The 24,138-nt window shown below is 42.2% G+C and overlaps 1 protein-coding gene across 2 annotated transcripts in view; it reads right to left on the reverse strand.

Moving 5' to 3' along the window:
- Positions 1–24,138, reverse strand: part of SRPX (sushi repeat containing protein X-linked) — a 58,936-nt gene that overhangs the window by 10,590 nt on the left and 24,208 nt on the right. Inside the window, exons 2-6 of one of the 2 annotated variants that reach the window (XM_061627410.1) lie at positions 23,412–23,471; positions 18,929–19,120; positions 13,750–13,926; positions 8,954–9,080; positions 6,539–6,660 (exon numbers count right to left, since the gene is read on the reverse strand). In XM_061627410.1, coding sequence (XP_061483394.1) covers positions 6,539–6,660; positions 8,954–9,080; positions 13,750–13,926; positions 18,929–19,120; positions 23,412–23,471 — 678 coding nt within the window. The remainder of the gene's footprint in view (positions 1–6,538; positions 6,661–8,953; positions 9,081–13,749; positions 13,927–18,928; positions 19,121–23,411; positions 23,472–24,138) is intronic. The other variant, XM_061627412.1, reaches the window with a different exon arrangement.

Genomic DNA, 24,138 nt, shown 5'->3' on the forward strand with positions numbered 1-24,138 from the left:
GTGGAGAGTCCTGGAACGGCACTCCCCTTAGTAGATTGGGTTTGTGCACCCACCATAGCAGGGAACGACAGACCACTGGTAAAGTGCTACCTTCCGGTGACTCCTGTTGAAAAGGCAGTAGCGCCCACTGGAGTGGTTGAGAGTGGTGACATGTCCATGGTGAGGTCTGATAGGTTGAGATCAACAACCCCAAGATACCTGCCAGATGCATAAGATCCACCAAAGGCGAAGATAGGAGCTGTGTGACAGCTGTAATTAACTTGTATACTCTGTCTTGAGCTAACGTTATGAGTCCCTGCCATGAGTCTATGGTGGCCCACAAATGTATTATGCAGTGGGCTGGACAAAGCTGGCTCTTGGTTTGGTTGACAAGGAAGCCGTGATCCTTGAGGCATGCTAGGGTGATGGGCAGATCTTCCCAAGCCTTGTGGAGGGATGGAGACCGGAGCAGAAAGTTGCCCAGGTAAGGAAAGACATGGACCCCCTGCGTCCTGAGGTGTGCCACCAGAGCAACCACGATCTTCGTGATTACTCAGAGCAGACACCAGACCGAAGGGCATGGCCCTGTACTGAAAGTGATCCTTCCCCACCGCAAACCGGAGGTAACGTCTGTGAGGCAGAAAAACAGGGACATGCAGATAGACCTGCTTCAGATCGATAGATGAGAGGAAGTCTCCCTTTCTCAATTTCTCCTTGATGGACAGTAAAGTTTCCATGTGGACACTGCGGTATTTTATGAACTGATTTAAGTTCTTCAAATCAAGTACCGCCCTGAAAGATCCGTCTTTTTTCACGACGGTGAAGAATACTGAGTAGATTCCTAAGAACCTCTCACCTGCTGGAACGGGCTCTATTGCTGCAATCTTCAGAAGGTGAGCAATCGCTTGAAAAGTCCTTTCCCGCTTGTCCGGAGATGTTGGGAGGGGGAAGGGGATAAACTTGGTTGGAGGGAGGGTGAATTCCAGCCTCAGTCTGTATTTGAGAGTGTGCAGTACCCATTGCTCCAAAGACGTGTCCCTCCAGCGGTGGGCAAAGAGCTGAAGGCGTCTGCCTACCTGAGGGACCCTGGTGTCAGAATTGATGCTTATTCCCCCGAGACTGGGATCCCAAACCCGATCTATTGGGGGAAAGGTTGTTGGCTTTTAGACTGGGTACGTTACCTATTCCAGAAGGGATGGCTGGTACAGGACTCCTTTGTTCTTCCGAATGCCCTGCAGCCTCGAAAGGACTGGGAGGGCAAATAAGGATGGAAAGGTCTACGGAAGAATCTTTTGTCGTCTTGTTTTTTTGCAGAAGGCATAGCTTTCTTCTTTTCCTTCAACTCCAAGACCCCAGCTAAGGTGTTGTCACCAAATAGTTTGCCACCCAAATAGGGCTCAGATGCGAGATTAGAGTGGGCTGCAGTATCGGCCTCCTAATGGTGTAACCATAGAGACCTTCAAGTGAAAACACTAGCTGCTAATGACCTTGCTGAAAACTGCATGGCGTCCATGGATGTATCTGCCATAAAGGTCATTGCTCTCAAGATTTTCAAAAGAGACTTCCAGATTCGAGCCGGATCCTGCTGTGGGCCATCCAATAGGTCTTCTAGCCACAGCAGGGATGCTCTTGCGAAGACCAAGGAGGCTGCTGCTGCTCTGGTGGAGAGTGCACTGGCTTCATGAATCCTCCTAAGGCCTAGATCCAGCTTGCGCTCTGACGGATCCTTGAGGTGGGCATCTGAGTCTTTCGGGTTCAAGGATGGATTTAGTAAATTGACTATGGGGGCGTTGATCAGAGGAACTTTGAGTTGGTCCATGATGTGTTGTTCCAACATACAGTATTTGTTGGCAGTTGCAACCGATTTCTTGAACTGCAGAGGGGCGTCAAATTCGGACTTCATCACTGTAGGCAACAGTGATGGAAGTTTTATCACCCTTGACTTGGGTTTTGGGTCTGGACACACAGCCCAAATTCTAGATGCTGAGGGAGCTGGAGGATCTTCTGGAGAATTTAGGTTCAGAGCTTCCATTGCCTTGCACAGGAGTGGAAGGAAATGAGCCTCCTGGAAAATCCTATTGGTCACTACTTCCTCTGACTCCGAATCTCCACTCCATTCTTCCTCATCGAGGACAATCAGCTCATTGTCTGGGTCCACCGTTGCCTCCTGAAGTTGAGGATGCCTGCCCTGTGAGGTGGCATAAGGGTCCGGTGATGCCCTGCCTGGTGGTTGGGACACATTTGAAGAAGAGCGGAGTGTAGCGAGTCCCTGCGCCACTTGCACTCTTGAAGGTGGCAGAATTGGTGCTGTGGCTGGTGTGTCCTGTGCGGGGTGTCGAGTCTCAGCCACTGATGTGGAAAGATCTCTGGCTAGATCCATTAGAAGAGAATCTCTCAGCTGTTCCTTTAATTGTTGTAGCATGTGTGGTGATAACTGAAACTGTAGAGGTTGAGCATGAGAACAGTGTGGGTTGTGCACCACCCCCTGAACTTGGAGTTCTTGACGTGAAGAGGGTGAAACGAAGGATGCTTCACCCCTCTTCTCCTGTAATGCTTGGTGAGACGTAGCTGTCTCAAGGAAGCCTTCAAACTCCTCAGGAGAAGATGATGTAGAAAAAATTGCCTCCAGGGTGGGCTGGAATTGAGTGCCTTCCTCCTCAGATAGGGATTCCAGGTCCCTCTATGACCTGCACATGTTGCTATGAGCCTCCTTTGGAGCAGCCACCTGTGCATCACCAGGCTGTTGCCTGTCATGACTGGTTCCCTTACTTCTCTTAGGTGCCAGTCATTGTGGAGCCACCCTGCCCACGACAGTACAAACCTCAGCTACCTTGTGCCTGCTGGAAGAGGGGCGGGCTATAGCTACCTCTGCCTGGGATTCAATAGAACCTAAAGGCCCTAGGGCCTGATTGGATAATGGCGGAGGCACGACTTCCATTGCAGTGTGAGGCTGAAGTGACTTTGGTTTCTTTGGTGGGTGGTCCGATTTGCATGTTGCTTTCCCCATGGGTGCAAACCATGCTGCGGGTCTTATGAGGGCTAAGGGCTGAGATAATAGCTGGGACAGGTGCTGATGAGCTGTGTGTGTGTGGGAGGGAAATACGCTTCCCCTGTGGCTGGAGTGTCCCACTGAGGCCTTCTGCAGGCGAGAGGATGGAGGAAGGGGTGGCAGGCATTCGGTGTCCTGGGGAGCATGCTGCAAGAGGTGTCCCTGCTCATGCCATGAAAGGAGGAGGCCGGTCGGGTGATTGCCGGTAGACAGGCACAGACACGCCTGAGAAACGAGGCTGGGGGGACAGAGTCCAACCAGGAAGCCAGTGGTCTCGCAGCCAAAGCAGTGGGGCGGCTGCTTCGCGGTCAGCTCAGCACCGCCGTGAAGTCTCGGGGGGCGGAGAAACATAAAATGACAAACTCCTTTTTGTTTGTTTTAAACAAGACACGTAGGAAAACAGTAAAGGAAGGAAAAGGTACAAACACACAGCAGGAAAAAAACACCAAACTATACAGGCCTGAACACAGAGAGGAGCTAGATCAACCGTTCTTGGTGGAAGGCAGAAGAGAAACTGAAATAAGGAGCTGCGCAGAGCAGGAAGTCTTCGTAAAAAACCCAAAAAAACTCTTTAGCACTCTTCTGCCTTCAACTACTAGGTGGAGCTAGCTACCCCACCTGAGATCAGCTTTTCCATGCACAGGAGAATTTAGGTTTAGCACAGTGCAGAGCTTGGAAGTAACTAGTTACAAGTAATGAATTACTTGTAATTTATTACTTTTTTGAGTAACTAGCAGGTAACTTCATTACATTTTGCTGGTAATAGAACGAGTAGTAACTTCATTACTTTTGAGGAGTAATTGTAATGTTTCCAGTATTACTTTTGTGCATTACTTGGGGGGGGAGCAGGGGAAGTCTTCTGCTCCTCTGATTTGAGAATAAAAATCATGTGCTTCAAATTGGGCTTCTGTGCAGCATTATTCTTCCTTCATGCTCTATGGGTGCTTAGGAGGTGATGAGGGAGGAGGTGGAGAATGAGACAGGCTGGAGAAAACAATTGTTTAAAAATTGACAGGAGTGGAAGGAGAAAAGAGCTGGAGGCAATATATATATACAAAAATATGTGTGTTGGGGTATCATCATTGCTGGGGTTGGGGTGAGGGTATGCGAGATTCTGTTATGCCATTCTGTTAATCTTATGGATTGTCAGCTCTGCACTGAGACAGCAGCGCAGGTGGGGGCTGGACATTCCTGGGTATTTACCAGGGCGGGAAAGTCCTTAGCTGGCAGTCTGGTCATAAATCTGCCAGGCTAACGAGGATGAAGCATGATAAGGGCAAGGCCTTTTCCAAGCTTACGTGCCAAGCCAGAAGGCCAGAAGTCCAGAAGCAAGGTCAGTAGAGGTCCGGGTTCAATTGCCAAGGGGTCAGTCCAAGATAAGGTTCAGGGAAACTAGAAACACACGAAGCCATGCCTGACATTGTAGTCAGCAACAAGCTGAACCCACGGTTTGTCTTTTAAGGAGCAGGTTTGTCAGCAGGTGTGAGCCATCAGCGTTTTGGCCTTAAGTGGATAGGCCTGCCCCTCTTCTGGCTGACCTTCTGTTGTCTACGTTCTGCAGGTGAGGGGGGAGTATCCTGTTCACTGCCTGCGTGTGGCTGAAGGGCTTCAGCTGTGTCTGGGGTGCTCTGCAGCTGAGGGAGAGAAGGAGCTGGGTTCTCAGGAGTTTCCTCCGTTTCTCCTTCTGGGTCTGCTGCTTCTGGGTCTGCTGCTGTTACTCCCGAGTCATCCTCGTCTGATGAGTCCTCTGACGGGGCCATGACATAGATAAAAAAAAAATTCTACTACCCTCTGTGTGTGTGTGCTTATTTTTAATGTTGTTTTAGGCTACTTAGATGTGCAGCAGCCAAGGCCAGCACCTTGTAGGCAATTTTATTTTTAAAAAGTAACTAAAATGTAATTGTAGCAATTACTTTTGAGTAAAAGTAAAGTAATCAGTTACTTTCAGAGCAATTGTAATTGTAACGGTAATTACTAATTTGTGGGGGCCATGTAACTGTAACTGTAATTTATTACTTTTTAAAAGTAATTTTCCAAGCTCTGGCACAGTGGTCCTAAACCCAGAATAATGCACTTTGGCAAGCAGTGCAGCTTCCAGTATGACTTCTGTATCAGCACTTGCCTCTTGCCTCTCCAGTGGCATGAGAGCACTGCATAGGAGTCACCTGAGAGCCATTCAGTGGCAAAAGAGTTAGGATTGTTGGCACAGATCTCTACTTGTTTTTCCAAAGTAAGGGGTATGCATAGGAAGTGGAGCAGAGGTGGACTGGTCTGTTCTACTTCCCAAGCAAGGGATGTCACTTAACCAGACTGCTACAGCCGAAACAGCACTGTTGCTCTGTACTGTCGTTGTGTTGATTTTATTATTGATTGCTTCTGTGGTTTTAATGTTAGTGTATCTAGTTTTTAATTGTGGTGTTTTTGTTACATATCTTGGGATTATTTGGTGAAGGGTGGCTATAGGTTGTAACAACAACTTCTTTCGACAATCATCCCGACAGGATTTGGTGGGAGCACATATCCAATTCCATTTGTGTATCACTCACTGATTTTGAACATTAAATTCTCATTCTGTTCTGCACGTAAAAGTCATTTCTTACTTTCTTCAAAGACCAACATAACCACTTATTCTTTGTAGCCTCACTTGTCAGAGACATACCTGGATACAACTAAAACTGGAGAAGGTGGAACCATTCATTAGTGCCTCTCTCAGGCATCTCTGGTCCTGTTGTCTTCAGAAATTGTGGGACACTGTTTGCTTGTTAAGATATTTCTAAACTGACCTTCACCAAAATGGTCACAGGGTGCTTTATATCAGAGTAAGTATACATCATGAACAAAAAGATTAAAACATTTCCTATAAATAACATAATTAGCAGTGTCAAAACTTAGAAATGACTTTACCCATCTGCCTCTAAAAACCAGACCCCTCCCCAATGTGAGTTTTTATCTGGCATCTACACAAATATAGAGTGGGGCAGGTTTGCTAGTTCCAGAGATGAAAAGAGACACATCACTTTAAAGATATATGTAACAAACAAAATATTCCCACATCAAGAAGCACTCACATGCATGAAGCTTAACTCAAAATTTATATGAGCATCTAAGGCATTACACACACGCACATATTCAGTCTCTGAAATGGACTGATTGCCTCCTGGCACTGTTTACATCTTCTGTCCATGGGGTTAAGGAAGAAAACATGTGCCAACTAAGAGACCTTTCGGTAGAGACCTTATCCCAGTCTGCATCTGTGTTGGTATTGTTTTTAAAGATTTTTTAAAGATGTTTGTTTTAAGATATTTTATACATGTTTTTAGTGTTTTATCACCTGTTTGCTACCCTGGGCTCCTTCCGGCAGGATGGACAGAATATAAATTTAACAACAACAGCCACCACTGTGCCATCCGAGCAATGATGAAAGAGGTAGTCACCATGTAGTTCCAGGTAACACGTAAATAGGGCTTAAGTTTAGTATCTTTGCTTTTTTTCCAGACAGCAAATTCTTACCTTTAACTTTAACAAAAAATTTGCAAGTTCCCTTATTCCCAGCTCTGTCAAACACAGTGTAGTGTATTTTGTGATCTCCCTCTGAAAAATGTGATCCTGGTGGTAGTCCTTTCAAGATAACACTAAAAATGAATGAAAATGTGACAATTATTATTGTTTGCAGAGACAGAATCTTTTAGGGAATACAATCTAAACAGTTAATATTCACATTGTAGCTCTGATTATAGCTGCACAATTTGTCGTTTTCCAAAATTGCCCACTGGCAGCAAATATGAAACTACATTATATACATATATATTAGCAAGAACAAACACTGTCCCGATGGGAGTTAAACTGTAGATCTACTGCTAGATCACAATTCATGAATCATAAATTGCTTGTGCAGCCAGCCTTAGTCTGCCTGTACCAAGAAGACCAGGAACAAATGCAGTATAAACTCCTTGGGTGCATACTGACTTCCAGGGTTGAATGTGTATTATTTATTATTTTATTTATTTATTTTATTTAATTTATATACCGCCCTAAGCCAAAAAGGCTCTCTGGGCGGTGTACATAAGAGATAAAACAAGCACAATATATAAATACAATAAGTATAACAAAATCAAAGATCAAAACAAACAATAACAAAGAACCAACAACGTCAAAATACAACAATAATGAAAATACTGATAAAATACACTATAAAATACAATTTAAAATACACTTTAAAATGCCTGGGAGTATAAAAAGGTTTTCACCTGGCGCCGAAAGGATAGCAGCGTCGGCGCCAGGCATACCTCATCGGGGAGACTATTCCACAGTTCGGGGGCCACTACAGAAAAGGCCCTAGTTCTAGTCACAACCCTCCGGGCTTCTCGATGGGATGGCACCCGGAGGAGGGCCTTAGATGTTGAGCGCAGTGTACGGGTAGGTTCATATTGGGAGAGGCGTTCCACCAGGTATTGCAGTCCCATGCCGTGTAGGGCTTTATAGGTCAAACCCAGCACTTTGAATTTAGCCCGGAAACAAATAGGAAGCCAGTGCAGACGAGCCAGAACAGGTGTTATATGAGCAGACCTTCTGGTCCGCGTCAGTAATCTGGCCGCTGCATTCTGGACTAGCTGTAGTTTCCGAACTATCTTCAAGGGCAGCCCAACGTAGAGCGCATTGCAGTAGTCCAGCCTAGAAGTTACCAGAGCGTGAACAACTGAGGTGAGGTCATCACTGTCCAGATAGGGACGTAGCTGGGCTACCAGTCGAAGATGGTAGAAAGCATTCTGTGCCACCGAGGCCACCTGGGTCTCGAGAGACAAGGAAGGATCGAAAAGAACTCCCAAGCTACGAACCTGTTCCTTCAAGGGGAGTGTAACCCCATCAAGAACAGGATGAACATCCTCCATCTGGGCAGTGAAGGCACTCACCAACAGCGTCTCGGTCTTGTCAGGATTGAGCTTCAGTTTGTTAGCCCCCATCCAGTCCATTATCTCGGCCAGGCAATGGTTTAGCACGTTAACAGCCTCACCTGAAGAGGATGAAAAGGAGAAATAGAGTTGCGTGTCATCAGCATACTGATGACAACGCACCCCAAAACTCCTGATGACCGCACCCAGCGGCTGCATGTAGATGTTAAAAAGCATGGGGGACAGTACCGATCCCTGCGGGACTCCACAATGGAGAGTCCAGGGTGTCGAGCAATGTTCCCCAAGCACTACCTTCTGGTGACGACCCACCAAGTAGGAGCGGAGCCACTGCCAAGCAGTACCCCCAACTCCCAACTCCGTGAGTCTTCCCAGAAGGATACCATGGTCGATGGTATCAAAAGCAGCTGAGAGATCAAGGAGAATCAACAGTCACACTCCCCCTGTCCCTCTCCCGACAGAGGTCATCATACAGGGCGACCAAGGCTGTTTCAGTGCCAAAACCGGGCCTAAAACCGGATTGAAATGGATCAAGATAATCAGTGTCATCCAAGAGCCCCTGGAGCTGGCCGGCAACCACCCGCTCCAGGATCTTGCCCAGGAACGGAACATTCGCCACAGGTCTATAGTTGTTCAAGTTGTCTGGGTCCAAGGAGGGTTTCTTCAGTAGTGGTCTCACCACCGCCTCTTTTAGGCAGTCAGGGACCACTCCCTCTCTTAAAGAGGCATTTATTACCTCCTTGGCCCAGCCGGCGGTTCCGGTCCTGCCAGCTTTCACCAGCCAAGAGGGGCAAGGATCCAGTACAGATGTGGTCGCCCGCACCAGTCCAAGGCTCCTGTCAACATCCTCAAGCTGCACAGACTGAAACTCATCCAATAAATGAGGACAAGACCGTGATCTGGATACTTCATTAGGTCCAACTGCTATAATATTGGAGTCTAAGTCCCGGCGAATGTGCATCCAGCCCATGTGTCTCGATGTACCTTGGTTTACTCTAGTTCACTGATTTTCACTCACTCTGTCAAAATGCCATCAGCAGTGTCCCTTCCCTCTGGAGTGTCCCAGAACACTCGGACGGTCAATTTATTGGGCTCTGCTGTTTTCTCTTTTATGCTTGGGCACTGGATTCTAGGAGGCTCCATATCTGAAAATAAACACACAGTAGCGTTTGGCTTAAACTGATATTACATGCCGCCTTGGGCTCCTGCTGGGAGGAAATGTGGGATATAAATTTAATAAAAAATAATAATAATTACACAAGCAATACAGTCTATTTTAAAAGAGGGATGACCTTAAACAAGTTTAGTCATCAGACTGCTACCAGGACACTTAAAGCTCACCTTTGCATAACATTAATAATGCCAAATAGAGATTATTTGGGGGCAGGGAGTAGAGAAGGTAGCTGACTGAGATTAAAGGCAAAGGCAAGCACTGAAATTGTTTTACACAATTTTATTTCCTCCTTGTTATTTTCTTCCTCCATTTTTTATGTTTTCGAAAATTTCTCTAATCTCTAAAACTTGCCTCACTCTACCAATTATTTTTCAAAAAGGGCCTTATATCAAAACTCACCTTTTAGTTTATTAATGGATTCTAATTGTTGAATAACTCCTTTCCTAGACAGCTGTTTTGAATGGAAGAGGTCTACCTGCACAACTAGAGGCAGATCCGCCTGGACACCCATAAACATTTTACATTAATTTTGCCATGTAAATGCAACTATGCAGGCTATTGATTTTATTCTGTATCCAAGGAAGACACAGGTTTCCCAATACATTGTGTTTTCATCATGGTACATGCTAAAATTATTATTATTATTATTAACAATAACAACAACAACAATAATGTAATGTATGAAACAACACTAAAGCATTAGTATATGTGATTGCTTTGCTCCCAGCAGCTTTAAAAATAAAACAAAATTTTTTTACACCAGGACAGTGGCTCCCTTCTCATTGCAAATGAGTCATCTGGTGTGTTTGCCATAAGCAGAAACTAGTGATTCTGCATACTATTACAATCTTTCTCAAAGCGGGTTGAGAAAAGACATGCAAAATTACTAATACCTGCTGGTGCAAAACAGACTGAATAACCTGCTTACAGTGCACAGGGAGCAGCCAAGAGAACAAACAGTTATATTTTGTCAGTAAAGCAGTTATGTTCATAAGCCCAAATTGCTAGTGCTTAAGGAATTACCTAACCGTATGTATACTGAAATTAAATGAAAGAAGGAATGGAATTATTTCTGGAGAACGCAGTGTTTCAGATATGGTTATCAGGATCCTGTAGCAAAGGACAATAGTTTCCCTGTATTACTATGAATTTCAGCTACATTAAGACACCAGCTTTGTGTTACTATAGGAACTGTATCTCCAGGCACTCATGGATCAGTGAACTCTTCTTGCTGGACCAGAGTGCTTTAAGCCATTTTAATTGCTTAGAGACAATCTCTAGATAAACACAACCCTCTCTCTCCCCATCAATTTGTGGAAACACAGTGGAGGGGTGGCATTATGAGAATTCATGACAAATTGGAATTTCCTCAACTGGGATTTCTTATTTGCAGCAATGTAACAAAAAGACACAAATTTAGCTTGATCCAGATAAGGGGAAACGATTAAATAAATGAATGAATAACAGTAAGACCCAGTTTCAGCAAAGTTATCCTAGAAAGATTCCAATATTGCTTCAGAAACATTTTCATGAAGGTCAGAGGGCACCAACTGAAGACAACAGATACTGGAGTTCTCCTGAATGAATTTTTTTGATGATAAATAAAAAATGCCTCATATCTGGTAGCTTTATCTGTACTTTCAGAGGGCAAAAGCAAACCAAAACAAGATGTGATGATAATCATGGGAGACAGGAATGCAAAAGTAGGAAACAGAGAAGAACTAGGAATTGTGGGGAAATGGAGCTTAGGAGATAGAAATGAAGCAGGAGACTTATCGAATTCTGTGAAGCCAATAATTTGTTTCTTGCAAACACCTGTTTTGAGCAACAGAAAAGACAACTGTACACGTGGACATCACCAAATGGTCAATATAGAAATCAAATTGATTATATAATTGGGAGCATAAGATGGAGAAGTTCCATACTTTCCGTGAAAACAAAACCAGGAGCAGACTGCGGTACAGATCGTGAACTGGTTGTATCGAAAATCAGAGTAAAGCTAAAGAAGACCAACAAAGCAATCATAATGCCAAAATACAATTTAAATAACATCCCAGAAGAATATAAACATCAAATAAGGAACAGGTTTGAGGCTTTAAACTTAGTTGACAGAGAACCAGAAGAACTATGGACTGAAGTCAGAGACATTATCAGGGAAGAATCCAAAAAGATGATACCTCTAGTTAAAAAGAGAGAAAGACCTCAATGGATGGTTGAAGAAACTCTTAAAATGGTTAAAGAGAGAAGGAAAGCGAAAGCAAAAGGAGATAGAAACACGGTCAGAACCCTAAATGCAACAATATAGTAACTAGTACGTAGGGACAAAGAGAACTATTACAATAGTTATTGTACAGAAATAGAAGACGACAACAAAAAAGGAAGAACAAGAGCCCTATTCCAAAAGATTAGAGAAATGCAAGGGAAATTTAAACCAAGAGTAGGGATGTTGAATAATCAACAGGGAACACACTGATTGACCGAGATGAAATAAAAGGAAGATGGATGCAATACACTGAAGAATTCTATACAAGAGATGCCTGGATGACAGATTCATTCATGGAGGAACCATATGATGAGGAACCAGAAATTTTAGAATGTGAGGTGAAAGCTGCTCTTAAAATACTTGGAAGAAACAAATCACCAGGAACAGATTGCATATCAGTAGAGTTGCTACAAGCTACTGAGACTGAATCTGTCCAAATTTTGACAAAAGTTTGTCGACCAATATGGACAACTAAACAATGGCCCACAGACTGGAAGCGTTCAATATACATCCCAATTCCAAAGAAAGGGGATCCCAGGGAATGCAGTAATTATCGAACTATTGCCTTAATATCCCAAGTAATGCTCCAGATTCTACAACAAAGGCTCTTACCATATATGGAGCGAGAAATGCCAGACGTCCAAGCTGGATTTAGAAAGGGAAGAGGCACCAGAGATCATATTGCAAACACACGTTGGGTAATGGAAAGAACCAAGGAATTTCAGAAGGAAATCACCCTGTGCTTTATAGATTACAGCAAAGCTTTTGACTGTAGATCATGAAAAACTATGGAATGCTTTAAAAGAAATGGGGGTGCCACCACATCTGATTGTCCTAATGCACAACCTATACTCTGGACAGGAGGCTACTGTAAGGACAGAATATGGAGAAACCAATTGAGACAGGGATGTATTTTATCACCCTGTTTATTTAATCTGTACGCAGAACATATCATACAGAAAGCGGGATTGGACCAAGATGAAGGAGGTGTGAAAACTGGAGGGAGAAATATCAATAATTTAAGATATGCAGACGATACTAGCAGAAACCAGTAATGATTTGAAACAAATGCTGATGAAAGTTGAAAAGGAAAGCACAAAAACAGGACTACAGCTGAACGTCCAGAAGACTAAAGTAATGACAACAGAAGACTTATGTAACTTTAAAGTTGACAATGAGGACATTGAACTTGTCAAGGACCATCAATACCTTGACATGGTCATTAACCAAAATGGAGACAATAGTCAAGAAATCAGAAGAAGGCTTGGACTGGGGAGGGCAGCTACGAGAGAACCAAAAAAGGTCCTCCAATGCAAAGATGTATCACTGAACACTAAAGTCAGGATCATTCAGACCATGGTATTCCTGATCTCTATGTATGGATGTGAAAGTTGGACAGTGAAAAAAGTGGATAAGAGAAAGATCAACTCATTTGAAATATGGTGTTGGAAGAGAGCTTTGCACATACCATGGACTGCAAAAAAAGACAAATAATTGGGTGTTAGAACACATTAAACCAGAACTATCACTAGAAGCTAGAATGATGAAACTGAGGTTATCATACTTTGGATACATCATGAGAAGACCTGAGTCACTAGAAAAGAGAATAATGCTGGGAAAAACCGCAGGGAGTAGAAAAAGAGGAAGGCCAAACAAGAGATGGATTGATTCTATAAAGGAAGCCACAGACCTGAACTTACAAGATCTGAACAGGATGGTTCACGACAGATGCTATTGAAGGTCACTGATTCATAGGGTCACCATAAGTCATAGTCGACTTGAAGGCACATAACAACAACAAAGCATTTTTTTTATTAATTACTTGATTTATATCCTGCCCTTCCTCCCGGCAGGAGCCCAGGGCGGCACATGTGTTATAGGTAAAGGAGTGCACTAAAGGAGTTCACTGCAGTTTGATAGGCTTGTGAGAAACTAATCTATTATCAAACCCACTACAAACACATTTAAATAGAATTCATTTATTTTTATCCCTCCCTCCAAGGAGCTCAGGGTAACCTACATGGATCTACCCATTCCATTCTGTCCTCATGACAACCTTGTAAGGTAGGTTAGGTTAAGAGATCATAGTGGTCTAAGGTAGCCCAGTGAGCTTCAGGGCTGAGTGGGGATTTGAACCCAGGTCCTAATGCCACATTTATGCTATTTGTATTCATGCACATGCATACATGTGCACACACACACGGGTTAGGTTCCTGTGGCCCTCCAGATATTGCTAAACTGCAGCTTCCATCACCCTTGGCCATGGACAAGCTCTTAATATGTTGTTTTAGCTACAGCAATGTAACTGCAAACCACTAGTTGTGCTGCTGCAGTCCTCCCAATCACACTCCCTGCCTTCTTCTTATTCTACACTTACCAGCACAAGAAGCTGGTCTTCCACTCCAAAGTTTGTTATCCATACATTGTACTATTCGGTCTCCTTTTAACTGATATCCTGGTGAACAATAATACTCGCACCTGGAGTTAAAATATGCACCATCTAAACACTTGAATCCTCCATTACCTGGCATCGAAAGTGTCGGACAACGTTTTTCTAAGGGGGGAAACCAACAGCAAATTATTGAGAACATTAAAAAGAAGCTTTATATGTACTGCAAAGATATATCTATTCACCAAAAAGCAATACAGCAACACATGTCAGAGCTGATTAAATAAGTGATAAGATATAAGGACTTGCAAAGCAATGCACTCTTAGTGTAGTTGCTTTCCAATCATTCACCTTGATGGAGCTTCTCTTGTGTGCTCATCATGGTTAATGAATATTCACTAATAGGCAAAAAACCTTGCGGTTTAAGAACGTACCTATAGCCAACAGATATATCTATCAAATTTTAAAAAGCAGGGAAATTGGGCAGCTATAGTGAATGCACCAGGAGAGCAGGAGATCTGACCTCCTCTCTGAGATATTGGACTGCCCTACAAATTTGTCAAAATGCAAACACAATTTGGGTTGGTCTTTCACAGTCCAATCCACTTGCTGTGTAGCTTGGAAGAATTTGGTAACGTGCCTCTGAGCATATGGTGAGTGGTGGCAACACCTGCCATCTCCAAAGATAGAGAATAATATTTTTGTATGTTTGTTGGTGTTCTTCTTACTTTGCTTCTTTCCTGTGTTACTAATGTTTCTACAGAGAATCTAAACTAGAAAATTTTATTTCCCTCATTATTCATCCTACAAATCTGTGTCAAATTTATTTTATTAATTTCAAAGCCTTTTAATTGGTCAGTGTCATATGATGGTAAAGACAGCCTTTCGTGTTTCAAACTGGAGGTAATGTTCTATTTCTATTTTGGGTGCATTAACAGTTGAATCTGAAACTGCAGTCTGATGTAAAATCAGACAGATTACAATATGTTGCTACTTCAGCAATGACTCTAGCTTTTGGAAAAAAGAGGATGCATGTTTTCAGCCTGCTATGTTTAAACCACTTTATTTAAGGCAAGGTGGGCATAGTCAATTAAAAACATAGAGCACACCTAGACTTTTGCTAGAATATATTTCACCTCCCACTGTGTTATCTTGTGCAAATTGAGACACTCCTGAGGTCCACTGGAGACTATTCTGCATAAGTCAGCGTCATTTGTTGTAAACCACCCAGAGAGCTTCAGCTATGGGGCGGTATACAAATGTAATAAATAAATAATTCCACAATTATGTTTGGAGTTTTTTTAGTGTAAATTTTGCAAAGTGTTGCTGTACTTCACATATTCACAGAAACAGAAACAAAAGAGAATGATTTCCTATAAGAAACTTCACTAAAATTGCAAAGTAAATCGGACATATTTAAAATGACCATCTGAACTATATTAGCTGTCTTAATAATGTTGTTTTCTCCCTGCAAAAACAAGATCAGCACAGCACATGTCTTATTTCTATTATTTGGGCTGGTTGCAGGTGTTGCCACCACTCACCATATGCTCAGAGGCACATGTTACCAAATTCTTCCAAGCTACACAGGAAGCGGATTGGACTGTGAAAAACCAACCCAAATTGTGTTTGCATTTTGACAAATTTGTAGGGCAGTACAATATCTCAGAGAGGAGGTCAGGTCTCCTGCTCTCCTGGTGCATTCACTATAGCTGCGCAATTTCCCTGCTTTTAAAAGTTTGATAGAAATATCTGTTGGCTATAGGTACGTTCTTAAACAGCAAGGTTTTTTTGCCTATTAGTGAATTTCTCTGCTTTTTAATCCGGGAGGTAAGAAATGGGATCCTCTCCAAGTTTGCTGAGAATGGATTGATCATTTGCATGCTTATTGAGTTCAGTGGGATTTATTCCCCTGTAATCATGCTTAGGATGGGTGAAACTGATCACGGGGCATGGGGAGGGGAGGAGGTGGAGGAGGGAGGGGAGGAAATGCAGAGGGGAGGACTGGGATGGGAGTAGACAGGAGGGGGAGGGGAGGAGAAGGACAGGTTTGCATGTTTATTGAATTCAGTGTGATTTACTCCCATGTAATCATGCTTAGATAGGTAAAACTGACAAGGGGGGATGGAGGGAGGGCAGGAGTGGGCAGGGGAGGAGGAAGAAGTAAGAGGGGATGGAAGGAGGAAGGGAGAGGAGAGGGGAAGGAGGGGAAAAGCAGGTCTGATCATTTGCATGCTTATTAACTTCAATGGGATTTACTCCTATGTAATCATGGTTAGGATACGAAAAAGTGACCATGGGGGAGGAGGTGGGGGAGGGGGAAGGAGCGTATTGGAGGGGAGGTTTGATCATTTGCATGCTTGTAGAGTTCAATGGTATTTACTTCTGTGCAATCATGCTTAAGATAGGTAAAACTGACCATGGGGATGAGGAAGGCGAGGGGGAGAAGGGAGAAGGAGAGGATTGGAAGGGGATGGGTAGGGAGGGGCAAAGGAAGGGGGAGGGAAGGGGCAAGAGGGATGGTATAGGAGGGAGGAGAAGGGAGGGTGGGTTTGCATACTTTTTGACTTCAGTGGGATTTATTTCTGTGCAATCATGTTTGAAAATGAAAATGGACTGCCTTCAAGTCAATCCTGACTTATGTTGACCCTATGAATAGGGTTTTCATGGTAAACGGTATTTAGAGGTGGTTTTACCATTGCCTTCCTCTGAGGCTGAGAGGCAGTGACTGGCCCAAGGTCACCCAGTGTGCTTCATGGCTGTGTGGGAATTCGAACCCTGGTCTCCCAGGTCGTAGTCCAACACTAACCTGGGGGAGGGAGGAGGGGGAGGGGAGGAGATTGGGTGGGTGGGCACTGGGCAGATGGGAAGCCCCTTTCCTTTCCAAAAGGAAAACATTATGAACAGTATCATTGCTTTTCAGTGTTTCCCCCACTTTTTTATTCGATAGCAGGCACATGTAGCCTCCCACCCAAATTTAAACCAAAGATGTCCCTGGCCACATCCACACCAGGCCTTTATTTCACTTTGGACAGTCATGGCTTCTCTCAAAGAATCCTGGGAAGTATAGTTAGTGAAGGGTGCTGAGAGTTGCTAGGAGACGCCCTGTTCCCCTCACAATCAGAGTGGTTGACTGTTAAACTAGTCTGGCCACTGAAGCTCTCTCAGTGGAACAGGAGTCTCCTCTCAACATCCTTCACAAACTACATTTCCCAGGATTCTCTGAGGGAAGCCATGACTGTCTCAAGTGAAATCAAAGTCTGGTGTGGGTGTGGCCCCCTGATTAGGCAAGCCCAGCAGCTGTGAGTCTGGCTTTTAGAACTCTGACAGTTGGTTCTTACTGAGCATGCCCGACGTTATAATTGGGTTCCAGCCAAAATTTCTTAAATTAATTAAAAGTCAGCCAGGCATTTTTTCTACCTTCAAACTGCAGAAGATGAAGGTCAGAGTATGGGGCAAGGTCAGTATTAGGATTACAGATACTCTGTGAACATGGCTGAGTTTTAATGAATTTCAACAGATTATGAAAACTCTCAGAGAAAAAAGTCCAAAAGGGCTCTGGGGTTTTTCTCTCTCTTTTTAGACTTTGAACTCTCTATTCTCTCCGACTGTTTTGTGTATTGTCATGGAAATTGAGAGGGATGTTAAGCATTCATTATAATTTTTGTAAGGTTTTGTTTTGAAATGAGCTTATGGGAAGCATCAGAACGGCAGAGGGGTATTTAACATTTAACATTGCGGAATGTGAAAAGTCCACGCTGGCTATAGTATACAGCCACTCTTGTGGCTGTATAATGTGGCTTGAAACAATCTTCCACTCCAATGCTGACAGTATGTCAAGGGAGGCCTTGAATCTGCATGACCGAAAGCATCCCTCTGGAGGGCGAACAGTAAGTCAGCCTGGAAATGGTGTATTTATTTTGTCTCCGATTACGGTCAATGGGAGGGGATATTAAACAATGCATCTGACGGGGCAGGGAAAAAATCCCTGGAAAATCCTCACCAGTACTACCTTCTGTCCTGGCCAGAGTAAGCCGGCAAGGCAATGGAAGCAGTGGGTGCTTCACCTCCCAGGTACCCAGGATACCCTCTTTAACTGGCTGCATTGTCTTTCAAACATGCACACACACAGACTGAGGCTTGGATCCTAAAGCAAGTGAACAAAAGGAAGTTCACGGAAGTCAAGTATACTGTTCTCTCCTCCCTATGCTGGGAGGCTGCTAAGGGAAGAGGAAATTGGAAGTTACCCAGAATCAGGTAAACAGCCTTTATGCTGGACAGTGATTCCAACAAGCTTTCAAAACAGATCCACCCAGCTTCCCTGCCTGAATCCATTTGCCTTCATCTCCATATAGTATGGGTAATGCTTGAGTCATCTTCAGCTGGCAAGCCCTACAGACACGTTATCAAGGTGTGTGTGCCTTGTTTGCTCCTGCCCTAAACTTGGGGCAAACTGTGGGGATATTGAAGGCAGTAAGATGTATTTCCATAGTGTGGGTTTGGGGATGTTGGGCCACACTGGCAGATGCAGTTGGGGGCAAACCTCAGCAAAAGGATACTGTTAAAAGGTTTTTAAAGTTTTTTGTTTTAAGACACTAACGTCTGCGGAAACTGTTAGGAGCACACACTTCAGCATTGCTAAAAGGCATGAAATTAAGCCGTACTTAAGGGTGGAATCCTTTTTGTGCCTTTTAATCTTATATATCAGTTTTTTTTAAAAAAAAATGTGTTTATATGATAATATATTTTTACTTATGCTTGTAATGCAAGCGACAATGCTTGGAGACTTTTTGTATAACAAGCAACTAACAAGTTAAAATAAAAATAATAAGCATGGAGGAACCTGCCTTGGGGCAGATGCTCAACTACAATCCCCATCGTATCTGACTGCTGACCATGCTGGCTGGGGCTGATGGGAGATGGAGTCCAACAACTTATGGAGGGCCACTACAGGTTTCCTAACATTGGGGTAGGAAATTATACTTGGTGACTTCCATGCATATGTTTTCTGTGTGTGCAACTTAAAAAAAAACCCAACAAGACTGCATAGAGAAACACAATTAATGCTTTTACTGAACAAGAAATAATTTTACTTCTGCCTTTATAGCAGATACAGGCTGAATGGTCAAAAACAACTGAACTGAAAGCCAAAGTATGAGCCACTCACGTTTGCACAACACTTTCCCAGACCAACGTTTGTTTGACTGGCAAATAAGCTGCTGAGGACCATGCAGTTCATAACCTTTCTGACAACGAATGTCACATTTTGTTCCCAAGACGTTTTTGTAATACCCTCCGTGAGGGCTTCTGCAGCTTGCATAGCCATATTTCACCTTGATAGGAGAGCACCACGGTGTATCTGGTGAAAGGAAGACAAATGCACATTCATAAAAGGAAAAAGAAATTGAAAATACATAGTAGTAGAAGTTTAAAAGTGGTGTTGGAATGGAGTTTATTGGAAAGAAAAAGAACATATAATTACACAGAGAAAGGGGTTAGCTGCAAGATGATCACTGACTCCCTCCAAAGTTAGAACACTAAAGGCAGCTGCTTTCTGCATGCAACATGTGAATGATATTTTCTATTACAATTTGCACTTAAATTTTGAACCATTAAAAATCAAAGGAATGACTGGCATTGATGCAATGGGATGAGGACTGACCCCTTAGTTTCCCGCTTGTGGATTAAGCCTGCCACCATGTGGGCAGAAGTGTTAGATATATATATTTTTTTTAATTCTCAAAAATGAAAGCAAACAAATGAAAGTGTGCCAAACATGAATAAAATGTTGTACCAATTTGATTAATTTATCAATCACCTTTCACATAAATCTCAAGCCAATTTACAATAAAAACAGCTGTGTATGCATGCAGCATAACATTTACTTCTCTTAGGCTGCAATCTTAACACCACTTACCTGGGAATAAGCCCTACTGAACTCAATGGAGCTTACTTCAGAGTAGACATATATAAGATTGTGCTGTTACTTTCTTATTTCAGAGAAAATATTTCCTGTGGAACAATGGGCTATGCCAGGTCTCTAAAAAACAAAACCCCTCTGCAGTTAATCCATATTAAATACTAAAAATAAAAACAACCCGCTCAATTCTGCAACCTATGTTCTGTTAAGTCCATATGTTTGTTTAGCTCAACTTTTTCTTATAATGCTGAATGTTATGTAGTGGAAAGGGAGAATTCCACCCTGTGGTTTTTCCCATTACAGTGTTGCAAGAACACCTGCACTTGGCTAACTTTCTCTTCTCCTAAAGATACAGGATCAGTCTCAGGCCCTGAGCCTGGCAACCCTAGTTGGCACTGGTGTTTTGATTAACCATACTTAGCCAAAGCTACAGTTTGCAAACTTACTTCTATGGCTTCATATTGTGGTTGTCCACGATGGTTAGCAAAAATGTTAATTTAGACGTAACACTAACCATAGTGTTCTAGAACACTGACACTTCTTTAGCCAAAATAAAAATGGCTGTAAATTAAAAGGGCTTGAAAGCCAGTTTCTTGCCATCAATCCAGGTCTTTAACTGTGGTTGATGGCTGACATATGTTTTCCATTTCATGTACTTATTTATTGTGTAGTGCAATCCTGAGTAGGCATGTGGAGAAGGGGCTCCTATGGAGATTTCAGGGTCCAGGTAGGCACATGTGAAAGGAGGCAACCCTTTAGACACTTTGGTCCCAAGCCATTACGGGGTTTTTTTTAAGTAAAAAGTAGCACTGAGTTGAGCCCAGAAACAGACTTTGAACTAGTGCAATAGACAAAGCTCTATCATAATAGGCACAGCACCTAGTTCCAGTTAGCAGTCTGGCAGCTGAATACTAAAATTAAGTGTCTGGACCACCTGCAATTGCAGCACCATACAGAATGCATTAGTCTATGAGCACTGAGCCACAGCAAGATGCCTCCCATTTGTACAAGGCTGCAACTGGTAGCTTTGAAGTACATGACGGCAGATGACACAGCTCTGGTGCAGTTGCCATACAGCTTCATTCCAATAACACAGCAAGGATTGGGGATTACCACACAAACTATCCAGCTTGCAAATAAAACAACTTCTTCCTACCCTAGTTGTGGAGATGCAATGCAATAATATGCTCATCTCCTAGCCCACTGTGCTGTTAAGCTAGGAATCTTATATTCAACTTAATGGACATGTGGTGGTTTTCTATTTATAGGTTTAATTTCATGATAAAATGCCCTCCTTTTCAAAAATAGCACACATTTAGAATTAGCAGAATTGTCACTAAGGCTGCTATATGAAGATCCCAATTACCATTCTTTCAAAATAATAGCTTAAGGCCTACTTTTTAGAATATCACCAGCTTCTGCTGTTTAGCATTTCGCATTCTATCTTGAACACTCTGTGGTTTTATTACACTGGTAGATTTGGGTCTGGCATTGCAATGAATGGGTAACCCTATTAGCCAAAGTTTAGACAGCAAAACATGGACGCAATTAAATAGGATTTAAGGCAAGAGAAGGTTCAGTGTGCTAAGGCTAGCAGTGGCATGGATCAAATAATCTTGCTTATGCTACAGTACACACAGATAAACACAAAGAAAACTCATCAGCACTCTAATAGCTTCTTTTCAAGATAGGTAATTGCAAATGTATGGAACATTATCCATGTCAAAGAAGCACTCAGCTATAAAGTGCTTCATTCAAAGTGACATTTAAATATCCCTTAGCATAAAGAAGTTCTTGCTAAATGTTCTATCCAGAAATATGCTATGGAATAAATTGGTACATTACACCTTTTAACAACCCATGAGATGGAAACAGTAGCATGAGAGAATGCATAGAAATTAGGAGTAATTGTGCAGTCCTTAATGACCAAGATAAATGTACTTACCATATAGTCTTATGCAGTATATGTGCTTATGATCTAAGAGCTGGAATAGATGTCCAGTTGTGAATGTATTAGTGAGTAGAAAATTATAAATTTCAATTATAATTCTCTCTTCTCCCCACTTACTGCTATTACGACTTGGGTAATACGTTTAAACAAGTGGTCACTCTACAGCTCCATGCCCTTCTGGATACTATCAGATTCTGAATCTATTATCAGCTCAGTACCAAAGCTGAGTAGGCTGCTTGTCAAGATAATACGGAGATTTAGGATAAGGTGCCACAGGTATGGCACGAATATGGTCCTTCCTTTTCATCACACCCCAATTCTGCAACTCTGTGTGCTTATGTTGAGTTCAGCTGCAATGAGAATCTGAAATAAGAATCTGCAGTAAGTTGACTGAAACTGTATCCAGCTTGCAAAACTTGTAAACTGTGGGTGAGCAGGGAATACTCATTACTGACTGGATACACCTTCCTTTGGGTGATGAGTTTCAAAGCAACAGAATGCTTCTGAGACAATTGCTATGGCTGAATATCAGCTGGCAACAATGAAATTGTCATCCACTCTGAGCCTGTAAGGCACAATGAGGTAGAAAATAAATACTACCAGAATCCATTTTACAAGAAAATGAACTTGAGAGATACAAGTTTATCTATACTAAAAACAAATTAGCTTTCAGATGTCATTCAGGATAAATTTGCTTAAGAATAGTTCCAAATGCTGCCCTCTTAATAAAGGCTGTGAGATTACACGTGAATACTTAGGACTGCATGACTGGTAACTAGCACACATTTCATTTCAGGAAAAATGAGGACCAAATACTATGGAAACACTATGGAGAAACAACAATCAAACAGATGGAGATTGCAGACAATGTTTAATTTTGATGGTATGGCATGTGAAAGAGGAAGAAACATTTACACAAGTTATCTCTGAAAACTGTAGTCAGATAACTTAAAAATTCTTGTAAAAAAAAGCAATCATGTATAGTCCTTGGACTATCCTCTGCTATTTAACAGCAAGAAGTGCAGAAAATTCTAGCACACATGAAACGTGGCAATTCTAAGGCCGTGACTATACTGGCACACCTCCATTGCAATGCACAGCTTGACATCGTTCCTACCTCTATATATATATGACACTTGTGAGCCATGTGGTTTATGCCTTCTTTACAGTACAAATGGGTTTCCTCCTCCTATTCTGAAATGGCTCCTTTCCTCCTCCTCTTGAATATCTGGGCTATTCTTTCCGCTGGAGAAGGGGTTACTTTACTTTAAAAAATATCAGACCCATTTAATGCACCACTACAAAAATCAAAACAAGAGACAATGAACTTCAGAACATATCTGTAAGATTGCTAAATAGGCAGGTATAAGTAAGATCGGAAAAGGCAAGGGAAGAGTAAATGTTGGAAATAAGGTTGTATGTAAGTGAAGAATGCCACACATGTGAACTGTGCACAGTCAATATTTTGTGAGGGGCAAAATATTGAAATCACCTTGAATATTTTATAGAAGGATATAAATGGTGTAGATAAATACATTTTCATAGATTTAAAACAAACAAAAAAGCAGCAACATAGCGCTAGAGTTCAAATCATGATGGGAAATCATTATTGGTCATGTAATTAAGTGCAGACTGTGTAAGCTATTCACAGAATAAAACTTACTGTGCAAAAAATTTGCCAATACAGACATACCCTAAGGCTTCATGCTCCAAGCAGGAAAAGAAAAAAGCTTTCTTTGCAATAGGTGGTCCTCATTAGTATATAAGCAAAGCATTCACCTTTATATCTATTGTGTGCATACACATCTTCATCATCTTCTAGGGGCGAGTATCCCGATCCTACAATACAAAATAAGAAAAAACAACTGCAACAAGAAAGGAAATACACTTGAAAAGCATTTGCAAAAATGAGAAAAGGCAGAATTAGGATGCAACAAACATGCTAGAGCAAGGTAAACTGCATAAGCTTTCACATTTATTAGACTTGCAGCAAAATCAGTTTATAGTGAAATTGGTGAAATTGTGGATTTTAAAATTGATTCAAGTCTAATTGTTTCCCAATAGATATTGAGTGAAGAAAGGTTACCATTCATCCTGTAGAGAACTACCATCACAAATTAATGTCCTCAAATAAAGATCTTATGCAAGTCTCAAGACAGATTTCACTATAACATAGTGGATGCCAGTGGATGCATCAGCCATCATAGCACCCAGCAGCAGAGGCAGAATTCAGATGTAACTTTCATTCTAGATACGTGTGTGATTGAGTTTAATCATAGCTATTCAGCATAGCCTGTGCACCTAAAATGCCATTACATCTTTTTTTATCATAATGCTATTCTGGCCAGTCAAAATAGCATCTTCTTTAATTACTGACTATAAAGAATGTACAGAAGTGGATTGATCCGGAGCACCATTACACGTTACTAGACATTATAATAATTGTATTCATTGAATTAAAATGAATATGTAACACAAGATAATATCATCCTGGATTTCACTCTTA

Source organism: Rhineura floridana, chromosome 5, assembly GCF_030035675.1.
Source record: "Rhineura floridana isolate rRhiFlo1 chromosome 5, rRhiFlo1.hap2, whole genome shotgun sequence".
NCBI lineage: Eukaryota > Metazoa > Chordata > Lepidosauria > Squamata > Rhineuridae > Rhineura > Rhineura floridana.